General features: G+C 39.2%; 1 protein-coding gene across 4 annotated transcripts in view; it reads right to left on the bottom strand.

Moving 5' to 3' along the window:
- Nucleotides 1-11,733, bottom strand: part of RORA (RAR related orphan receptor A) — a 697,868-nt gene that overhangs the window by 9,963 nt on the left and 676,172 nt on the right. For 3 of the 4 annotated variants that reach the window (XM_054565335.1, XM_054565337.1, XM_054565338.1), the window contains 5 exons: nt 6,290-6,411; nt 4,432-4,564; nt 3,664-3,771; nt 2,144-2,254; nt 918-1,030 (listed from right to left, as the gene is read on the bottom strand). In XM_054565335.1, the coding sequence (XP_054421310.1) occupies nt 918-1,030; nt 2,144-2,254; nt 3,664-3,771; nt 4,432-4,564; nt 6,290-6,411 (587 nt within the window). The remainder of the gene's footprint in view (nt 1-917; nt 1,031-2,143; nt 2,255-3,663; nt 3,772-4,431; nt 4,565-6,289; nt 6,412-11,733) is intronic. The other variant, XM_054565336.1, reaches the window with a different exon arrangement.

The raw sequence follows: 11,733 nt of genomic DNA, 5'->3' as shown, positions 1-11,733 counted from the left end.
ATCTTGTCCATGTGTGAGGGACGCTTTATAATCAAAGAACCTAATGGTACCTTTGCCTTATAGTAAGAAGATGGAGAAAAGAGGGAAGCTTCTGAGATTTCATCTTCCTTCTAGTTCCCATTCCTTCCCCAATCTTACATTTAACTGGTGCAGAATCATAAACAAAGCAGCAATTAACCCTCAATTTCCCCTTCCTGACCTAACCTAGCTATCAGGAGTGAATACAAGAAAATAAACAGGAAAAAAAATCTTTCGAATCATCCTCTTGGACAATAGAACACAAAAAATAATCTAAGAAAGGGCCAATTTTTCTAAGACCAAATATAGAGCCCTGGCTCTAGCACTGAAGAATATTAGCATATTTTAAATTGACATCCTAATTATGCTTTTATTGCAGAAAATAATAATTATTAAAAATGAAAGCTTATGCTTTGAATACAGGGGAATAATGGGAAATTGATGACGAAAATACAAAAGTCATTTACTGTTGATGACTGATGAATTTAATGGAAAGAGAACTAATATTAGAATATATGGTTTTCCTAGTTAATTGTTTTAGTACTTCATAACTTTCTCTTTCAAAATTCGCAGATTATCTAATTCCTATCAGTGAAGAACATTAACTCTGCTTTGTGTTCAACTTTGATGGAATAGGGAGAGGGTTTCCAGAATGTATTAATGCTTTAAATAATTCTACTATTTCCTTATTGTAGGGCACTTTATAACCAATGATAATAAGTAGAATTTAACCTGAGTTTTGGCTCCACAGAACTTTTGAAATAGAGATATGTCTTTCCTTTCAGTAGCCTGTAGCTTACTGACACTGTTGGGGACGGGGCTGATGACTTACGAGGGCAGCATGATATGTGGCAAGTGGTGATTCAGGCCATTGTCAACTGGAAACCTTTAGCTCTCACCTTTGTTAGTATTCCATCTTCTCGGTGATTCTTTTGTAGGACGTGCTGAAGAGCTAGCTGAATCTTCTGTTGCAGTTTTTCAATTTTTACCTTTTCCTGCAGCCATGAGCGATCTACACATGAAAGATGATATTCTTTAATGTTCCTCCAACATGATGTCAGAAACCCTGATTCCTCCTGACTCTTAGACTCAGAGTATTATAACACAAGGCAGAGTCAGAAACAAACAGGTCAGTTTCACTCTTCTTTCAAAATTTGGAGTAGAACACTGATATATGACAGTATAAAGGGTACCAAACCTTTCCATTTTTACTGATGCTTAAAGGAAGGGAGGGTCCTCTCCTTTCAAAAGGATAGCCACTTAAATCTAAGGTCACACACGTACAAGTGCAATAAAATCACCACGGCCTCTCAAGCCATGCTTTCTAAGAATGACATTTCTGAAGGAAATATTTATATCAATCCTGCTAGTCTTCCTGGGAAGTTTGAAAATAACCTTTTAATCCAAGGCAACTAAAACTGTCAATTGAACTCCACATGACCTGAACTTCATAATTTAGGATAAAGTCTTAATGTGTAAGAATTTCAAGTAGGCCCTGGCCAGGAAGCTCAGTTGGTTAGTGTTGTTCCCATGCACCAAGTTTGTGGGTTTGATCCCTGGTCAGGGCACATAGAAGAAGTAACCAATGAACGCATAAATAAGTGGGACAACAAAGTGGTGTTTCTCTCACTGTCTCTAAAAATCAATAAATAAAAAAGAAAAGAATTCTGGGTATAAGATAGTAAATTAGCAAAACTGATGATCCCCAAGGGGCAGTACTGGTTGAAAACATGGATTGAACTGAGATAAACTTGTGGATGACATCCAAGTGGATTTCAGAAAGAAGTTGGATCTCTTAAAAATCATATTGTCTTGGAGATTGGTATTAAGAAGGGAAACCCAACTCTACCATAGCATTTCTCTTGGTATCAGGAGGTTACTTATGGACTGGGTTTTACTCAATTCTCCTATCTTGAGATTTTTATCAGAATAGCATAACGTCTTTCTGAAAGGATATATGTATGTGTTGTGGGGGAGGCTGTTGTTTGAAAAAATTAAAAATAGCTTTAATAAGTGGGACAGCCTCTCTTGGTAGCTTCCGAATATTCCAAACGTTATGGACCTGGTAAAAATTCTTTACCTGGACAATTTTTTAAACCACTTTACTTTTATTTGGTTATCTTACCTGCTGACATCAGTACAAATGCAGAAAATAATGCAATTTCATCTTCAGTCAGGTGCATAGAACATAAACTCTTTCCAAATTCAAATACAAAGCTAATAAAGTCTTCACACCCTGCGAAAATTAAAACAAAGAGAGTGTGGGATTTTGGTTATCATCCCAGGAGAGAAACATGGAAGAAACTGAAGAGGGATCTAATAGCTGAAGATGAGAGGGGATATTGACAACATTTCTACTGTTTAATAGTTTGAAATCTTAAAAGAAAAACCCGGCCAATGTCATCATCCCCACCATCCCTACCACCATATCGTCATCATTCAAAAGAATGAGAGTGGACTTCTGCCGGGTGCTTAGTAAGTTACGCACTGCTCTAAGAGATCTCTTTGGGTTTCCTACTATTTCACAGCAGCCCTGTGAGGGAGGTATTATTTTTATTATCCCCATTTTAGAGGTAAAGAAATAGACTTGGAGAAAAATGTCCGGCACCTAAGGTTACACAGGTCGGAAGTAACATCCTGAGAGACCAAGTCGGGCTGCCTGACTTCAGGGCTCACGCTCTTAACCGACAGTTCAACAGCACAATCGAACTGAGATGTTAAATTCACTCGTTTTGGTATTTGACTCTATTTCATCCAAAACACCCTTAAAAAATACTAACAAGTGACATATTATAGTGGTGTAAAATCATTATAACTGTTACAGAACTGAAAATGGGGAATGCGAAAGTCCTATAAAATAATAATCCAGCCCCAAAGACCGGTTAAGTTTGGTGTCTATTCTTTCAGATTTGCTAATTATTTATTATACAGGGTGGGGCAAAAGTAGTTTTACAGTCCACATGAAAAATAATACAATTATTAATAATAATACAAGAATAAACTCTGTATTTCATAATCTACTTTCGCCTCACTTGTATTTTAAATGGAAATGAGATATACTATACTTAAGTATACATACCTTCTGTCATGTTACTATTTTAAAAATCATGAAACATATTTTAGATAGAGTCCCATTGTTCTTAATGACTATACTCCACTTTGTTTAAATTATAGAAATCCAACATAATTTATAAAGTATATGTCAGTTTCATTCATAAAGTAGCTACATTTTCTTTCTCTGATATCTACCTTTAATTGTCATTAATGCTTGTTATCTGAGGAGTTAGGGCAGACCTTTTGCTCTTTGCTTAAGTTTATTTATCAGATCGCATCCTCTAGTTTATCCAAATAATATACCCCCTGCTTATCTGGTTCTTAAAATCTGGAAGGGTATATAATATGAATTTCCTCAATTACCGACTACATAAAATGAAACTTTAGACATTTACATGTAATATAGACAAACGGCCTCTGAACTATGTAACTTTTCTACAGTGTCTAGCTATAAAGCAAAAAAACAGGTATAAAATTCTTTAATTATTTCCAAATACCCAGTTTCCATTTTGTTCAATAAGAGCTTTCACCCAGTTCCCATCTGTTCCTGTAACTCTGATTTAAAGACAAAACACCCAGAGACTTTCTTACCTAAGGATTTGAAGACATCGGGGCTAGCATATTTCCCATCAAAGTACACGGTGTTATTCTGAGAGTCAAAGGCACGGCACATTCTGATAAACACCACCTCTAGAGAACCTAAGCAAAGGCAAAATGGCTTGGGTTATTCTATCTTGGTCAGTTTATTTCCAAGGCACTAATGTAGAGACCCATTTCTGAGTCAGCGCACTGGGTGGTGTTTAGCTAGTGGGCTCTCAGTCCCATTAGCTCTCTCTATCTAAAAGGGCAAAGTTCACTAGTGTAATTCAGCGCCTGTGTGGAAGCTAAGACCTGCTTTACTGAAGAAAGGATTGATTTACAAATTACTTCTTTGTCACTCTTCTGTCTTGCAGTATAAAGTCTCAGAGTTGCTAGTCAAATATTTATTCATATATATTAAAACAAACAAACAAACAAAAGGCCAGAGCTGTCTCTCTGAGGTTCCATAGTTTTCTTCCTAACAGCTTATTGGAACCTCCTGAGGACCTGCAGTGTCGAAACAAAGCACAGGTGATGGTAAAATTAGGAAATGCACACATCCTTCAAATTAATCTTTTCACCTGGGGGAGAAGCAAAATGGAGGGAATGTTTCCTGCAAATAGCTCAAATGCGTTTAGAAGGAGCTCAGTCTCTGCTAAGAGAAACCTGACTACTATCATCGGAGAAAAACTGTTCCCGACACCTTCCTTATGAAGCACTTAACAGGCAGGTGAAAGCAGGTTAGGAAGAGACCTCAACATTCACTTGCAAAGCACATACCTGCTTTGAGAAGCACAATTTGATCGTTTTGACACAGTTCCATGAATCCATCAATGCGTTTGGCAAACTCCACCACATACTGTATAGCTTCCGTGATTTTGATGGCACACAATTGCCACATCACCTCCCGCTGCTGTTAAAGAGGGAGACACATTAACATACGCAGCGACCCATATCCTCGGCTCGGTTGGTTTAACTGGACCTCTTTTGTAAAATCCTTCTTTGGAAATGGACTCAAAAAGGCTAGAGGATTCAAAAATAGACAGCTGGCCAGTTATTTGGGATATAATTAATGATGGCTTCCGAGTCCTTTCTCATTTCCTCCAATTCCTCCCTGACCTCTTTCTGAGCAGAGGGACGGGGGAAGATGTTACGAGCATGCTTGTGCGGAAGATAAAAACGCTTGCCACTACTTTCACCCTGGGCCACGGAGAGTAGCAGAGCAGGGTCTTTTTTTAAGCAATGACAGTATTTTTGCCTTGAGGAATTTAACACCATTTTACTGGGGGAGGGGGAGAGAGGAGGAGTCAATTTCATTTATTGGGTACCTGCTATGAGCTAGGTGCTTTATGACCTCCTTGTCTTGTTTCATTTTCCCATTTTCCCATTTTCCATAAGTGGACACAAATGCTCACAGAGGTTTCGGAGCAAATGGGTATCGGAGCCGGGATTCAAATCCTAGCATCTCGGACTCTGACTCCCACTCCATACACTGGGCTGCTGCTCCTGCTTTCCTGCAGCCCTTTGACTCTTTGGCTGCTGGCATTACCTGCTATCTCAAAGGCAAACCACGTATGTGTTGCTATTCCCCAATATGTAGAGTTCTTTTTATATACCCACTCTCTGATTGAGTGACAGGGTGACCTGGATCTGTGGTGCTGTTCACCTGCTCCCCCAATGTCTGGGAATGAACAAATATCGGCCTGGACAGGTGCGGGAAATGAGAGACACAGCCCCTTCTGGGCATTTTTATAAAGACATATCTACCGCGCACATTGACCTGGAAAGAGTTATTCTTGAAAACTTAGTCTTGAAAAATTTTAAATTACTCTTGAAAAATTAAGACTGCTTCCACCAACATGATGGGGTGGAAAAAACACTGACGTAGGAGTCAGGAGCCATGGTGTGGTCCTGATGTTTGTGCTCCCCAGCTGCATGTGGATGTGCTTTCCTCCTATGTAAAGTGAAGGGCAGCGTTAGCCAAGATAAGCCCTATGGTCCTTCCTAAGTCTGAAAGCCTCCAATTATCAGGGGAGAAAAACAGCATTTTCTTTACCCAAAGGGAGAATTAAAAGTTCCCCTTCTTCAGCCCTGCCCTCCCATTTCGGTGGCTTGTTGATCAGAGGGTTTCCCAGAAAAAAGTCAAGTAGCAACACCTGTCAGCCTCCACTGCTACGTGCAGACTGGAGCTGCAATCATAGATTCCAAACCTTTCTGTATACACACCCCCTAAACTCTTTTTTCTTAACGTCTAGAAACAGGAGGCTGAGATTGCTATTTTACATGAACTTCCTGACCTTGAAATCTGCCATTATGATATTGGGACAAATCCCAACTAGTTTAGGCTTATGGAAATTGCTTAATTTAGCCCCCTATTGACAAATGATAGGAGATGTGCATATAGTTAAAGCACAACAGAATTTCTTGGCTATTGCTGAAATTTCCCATACTGGCATCGCAGTAAGGTGATAATGCCTCAAGTACACAATGAGTTCTGGAAGCGAGAATTTTAAATAGAAATCTGATAGCTGATGAAAGGCATTCATTCTGTGGTCTGTTGGTAGTCTTGATCAAATCACCTGCATGAACACCCTTCTCACTGTTCCCTCCATCCTCGGTAAGATTCCTCAGAGTATACCTTGTTTTGATAGTTCTCAATCTCCTCCTGCAGAAAGGTCTGCCACGTTATCTGCTGGAGCTCTTCTCTCAAGTATTGGCAAGTTTCCAGGTGTGATTTAGATATATTCTGAGCGAGGTGTTCTAAGGAGAAAACAGGAGATCACAACATGAAAAGTCAAGTTCTTCTTTCGGAAATCAGCATTTTTCCCTACTGAATATTTGCTTTAAAGAGGTAACAAGAAGAAAGGATCATGCTGAATCAGTTTTAATTATCTTTATACATTTAAATAAGCAATTTGAAACTACTCTGTATTTTGGAATATAGGGATGAAGGACAGGCAAAGCCAAGAATTAGCAAAAAGTCTTGGTGACTTCGAAGGCACCCCTGACCTTCTTTCATGAGTTTTCACCAATGTCTAGGAATGAACAAATATTGACCTAGACAGGTATGGGAAATGATGGGCCCAACCTCTTCTTGGCGTTTTTATAGAGACACATCTGCCATATACATTGACCTGGAAAGGATTACTCTTGAAAAATTAGTAAGTGGTAAAATTAGTAAGTGGACAACAGGAACATGTTTCTTTAGTTTTTCCTGCAAATGGCAGTACAGGCATCACAAGGGCCTACTATGTCACTATACATAGTACAGTAGTTAAGAGACAGACTCTGGAGCCCGAATGCCTGAGTTTGAACCTCAGCCCTGCTACTTAGTAGCTATGTGATCTTGGGTAAGTTACTTAACCTTTCTGTGCTTTGGTTTCCTCATTTGTAAAATGAGGAGGATAATATCTATTTCACAGGGCTTCTGTGAGAATTAAATGAGTTGAGAACTTAGGGAGGGTTACATAGTGTGTGCTACCTAACGTTAGTTCTTCTTATACTATGGTATATAGAGTTCGAACATAAGAAATTGATGCCAAAAAAACTGTCTATGTGAATTCATAATCTGGTGAGCTTGTATGGACATGTTAAAGGGACAATTCAAAGCTTTAGACAATGAAAGTATAAAGGTGAATTGTATCAGAAAAGAAAGGAAAACTGGTAATAGGTGCCATAAGGGAAGAGGCGAGATGAATGATGGCTTAGGGAAATCAGTGGGTGCTTCTTAGCAGAAGGGGGACATTTGAATTGGACGCTGAGGATGGGTAGGCTTTGACGGGCGGAGGCCAGTGGTGTGAGGAGCGGGCCAGTTCCACATTCGAGGGATGGGAGATGAAGGAACCAATACAGCATTTATAGAAGACAGGCAGCTCTGATAAAGTGATAGAGTCAAAATAGAAATATGAGTAAAACAGACTCCAAATCCTGAAGGATCTTGAACATTAGGATTGAGAATTTGAAGTTCATAAAACAAAAGGGGGCAGCAAGATTCTCAAGGAGGAGCTGAGGTACTGAACACTGTATCTGAAGAAACAGAACGAGCAGTTTTGGGACTGGTCACTTGAAGGACAGAGCGGTTGGAAGTAAGAGGACCACTTAGAAGTCTGCTGGAACCTAGATGTGAGGGACTATGAGATAGAAGCATGTTGGTAATCAGGGTTATGGGAGGGAAGGCTAATAAAAAGTTTTCAAAGAAAAATTGGGAAGATTCTGTGAATATGAAACCATATCATACAGGAATCTGCCTCTCAGGGTCTTGAACGTTTAACAAGAAAGCCATTTAAACAATGGTGCTGAATGGAAACTTGGTGGCAGTAGTAAGACTATTTGGGAATTTTTTTACTGCTTTTGTCAAACAGAATCAGACTCATTTGTGTGGAAACAGAGCAGGTTCACCTAAATGAAGCTTGAAACTAGAATCTCTTTAGAGACATTGAAACAATAAATCTTAATGGCCCTATTCACGACACACAGACACAAACAATATAAGTCAATACCATAAAAATGAAACATGAACAAAAGAAAAGAATTTAAAGGAAAGAGACAGAGAGGCTGAGAGAAAGAGGAAGAAGCCAGTAAATTATGTCTTAGAATCAATGAAGCTTGTGAAGAGGAGAATCAAGACAAAAACAATGGGAAGTCAGAAACAAAAAAATCAATGTGTAAATAAATTAGTGAACTATCCACAAAGGGTGCTCTCTATAGAAGACAGATCCTAGAATGTAAACCAAGTTTTGCAGATAGGAAAAAAATGACGATGTGTTCACAGAGAAACGGGGGGATCCTATGAGGTGAGGGGTGGGAAGAGGATGTGGCATTCTCTTCCAGATTATGCTTCTTTTCCAGTTATTATGGTCAACACGTTGTCATTTCACTTCATCCTAACAATTGTTCCCACTCACCCCTCCCTCCCTGTTTGGGTCCCGCTTTTAGAAGTGGCAGTGAACAACACAATGTATGTTACTAACCAGTAGAGGGCAGTGGCTGCATTCTTGCCAACTAACTCATCAATCGCTTTTGACTCCTGATTCACAGGTTGATTTGGCAAGTGAAAGACCTTAGACACTTGGCTGTTTTTACATCTCCATTTCAGCAAAGGAGAATATGGCCAGACTGAGTAGAAGTCAACAAGTCAGAGCGGTTTCTCAGAGAAACAGCCTGGAACAGTGAAACACCTCGAAACCAGGAGTTAGGAGACCTGGTTTCTGGTCTGAGTTCAGGGGATAGGTGACTCACTCTGGGATGGGCAAGTCAGTGCACTTCTCAACCATGACTGCTTCATCAATACAGCCAAGGTCTAGACACTTCAGATGGAAAATCCTGATTTCTGAGTTGGTCACAGATTTTCACAGTAAGAAGGAACTTTAGGCATCATCTGGTCCAAACTCTCTTCAGTTTACAGAGAGTAACAACATTAATAGTGATGACAGTAGTTAACACTCGATAGCATTTACTGTGTGCCAGACTCTTATAATATATATATTGAGAATATACATATATATTTTTCTGACTTAATCTTTGTGACAACCTTGGAGGAAGGTAGCAGTATTATCTTCATTTTACCGAGGTTAAGTGACTTTTCCAAGGTGTCATGGATGGCAATTGGCCAATTATTTACACACACACAATTGGCTTCAGAGTCCGTACTCCCAATTTTTATACTTGGTAGGTAGGGAGACTGTAGCTGCAGAGGTTACATGACTTAGACTGGGTTGTATCACCTACAGGGAAACTAGGACCATGCCCCTATAAGCTGACTTCTCGTCTCATGCTTTGCCCCTTATGTCATTCTGTAAAGAATTTAATTATTGATTGCAGTAACAAGTGCAGTTAGTTTTTTGGGTTTTTTTTTTTAATGGATCCAGATGGCTTATCTGGCATGTATAATTCAGGTATTACTTGTACATCAAGGGCGGCATTACCTAGCCATGAATGCAGAAATATTCCCAGTAAAAGTAATGGACTGTAGATACTATTACTGAATGATAGAACTAGGCTTCAGATGTGTTGATTTACAATTTATTTTTCAGTTGAACCATTGTTTTCATTTGTTTAAATATAATGACAAAATTTAGCCTAAAACAAAGTCAAGAGTCTTAGTTAAAGAGATAGCAGGACTTAAGCCCCAAAAGAAATGTAGCTTTGAAGAAGGAGCAGTAGGGTCTTTGGCCATCTTTAGGCAACTCTCTGCTTTTCAAACTATTTTGTGCATGTAAATGGGATAGAAAATTAGGGCCCTGTCATATCCTTTTCAGATAAATTCTTATTTAAGTTTTGGGGCTTGGGACTAATTCTAGTGTCAAGTTAATTTTATTCATCTTGGAAAATGCCACAACACGTGTAAAAATTCTCAAATTTAGAAGAACATGGAGAAAGCACGAAGACACAGGGCTCCTAGACCGCACTGACAGGTGCCAAGTGCGGAAGAGGAAGCTGACATGTGGGGACAGAGGAGGCTGGGGGAATCAGCTTCGTCATTTCCGGCCCCACTCAGGTACCACTACGCGTTCAGCTGAAGTGCCATATTCAGGGGTAACACTTTGGCTAAGCCTTGTGGATTTATTTCAGGGTTGAACATTTGCCAGGCAAACAGGATAGATTGGCTAGTATTTATGATAAGGTGGAAGCAGACCGAAGGGTCAGGTGAGCCAGGTCATTTTTCATGATATCATGTCAACTTTCAATCAAATCCTTATTCATTTCTGAAAATTTTATTTTCATTACAGTTCTGCTTAAGGCTCAGGCAACCAAGATTTCATGACAAAAATGGAAGGTTTTTGTTCTAGTTCAAGAAAAATAAAATCAAACCTACCTCTGCTCAGCTTGGCGTCTAGTTCAGAGGTTTTTCTGTTAATCAAAAGAGCTGTGATACACCTTTAATGCTGTTCAGTGGTTAAAGACCAGGCTTAAAATGTCCCTGCTCTTGAGGATTTAAATTTAGACCCATAAAGAGGTGCTTGTGTAAAAACCGTAAAGAACATTCAATTTGTTCTATTTGGGGAAAGATTTTACTGGAAATATAAATTTCACTTAAAAATGTTTTATGGGGTACAGAGGTGGAGAAACCATCTAAAGAACACAACCATTTTTTTTTTCCTGTGAACTGAGGATTTCTGTGCTCAAGTCAGAACCTGCTGGTTCTTTTCCATCTGAGGTCTTCATTCTCTCCTCGCATTAACCTAGTCATCTCCACAGCAACTAATTGAAATATCGCAGAGGATTATCACCTTGTGCAAGGGGTCATGGGGAGGGACAGATCAAATTCTAAAACTGCAGAGGTTCTTATCAAAATTTCTCTAACAATTTTGTGCTGTACTTAAAAATTGATTAAACATAACAGAGGATGCTTACACACTTCCTTGAAATGGAAAGTTTTTCACTGTCTGTGTTATCAACATTTCTAGGTCACATCACCCAAAAAGCACAAATGTCACAGGAATAAGGAAATGACAAGGCTTTGTTTTTCAGGGCTGAGCTTTTTTTGTTTTGTTTTTGTTTTCATTTTTCTTTGGTATGGTGAGTCTTCTATGAAGTGTATCAGTTTTGTTACCAATGTCCATCACCAAAACATTCTGGCAAATAAAGAAGCCAATTTCTCTTTAGTGTTTATAGAACACATCAGGGTTGCAAAACTTAGATGCCTGCAGGGGCTGGGCAGTTATGCAAATGGGGAAAGTGGGGGGGGGCCCCCACAAAGATGTTAGCACCTAACTGGGGCCAGTTAGTTGCTGCAGGTCCCCTGTACCTAGGCCGTTTTTTTTTCTTCCCAAAAGAAGGTAACAACCTGAATTTTTTGTGTGTGTGTATTTGTCCACGTTTTAAATTTTGGCAACAGATTCAAAATTTTAAAACTCTGCACTGGTAAAAACAAACAAACAAACAAACAAACAAACAAACAAAATCTATGGACCAGATTTAGTTTGTGGACTTTAGGTAAAAGCAATACCTAGAATATAGCTACGTAAATAATTAACAAAGTAAATGGGGCTCTTTTCTGAGCATACCATTTTTCTGTGGAATTTTAAGACTGCTTTAAGTTCATGGCAACCCATCTTTGATGCCGGCAGATCAGTGCTTTCC

The sequence above is a fragment of the Pteronotus mesoamericanus genome, unplaced genomic scaffold (assembly GCF_021234165.1).
Source record: "Pteronotus mesoamericanus isolate MK-2021 breed Mesoamerican mustached bat unplaced genomic scaffold, CSHL_Meso_final contig_164, whole genome shotgun sequence".
NCBI lineage: Eukaryota > Metazoa > Chordata > Mammalia > Chiroptera > Mormoopidae > Pteronotus > Pteronotus mesoamericanus.
This window is presented reverse-complemented; position numbering and strand designations above follow the sequence as displayed.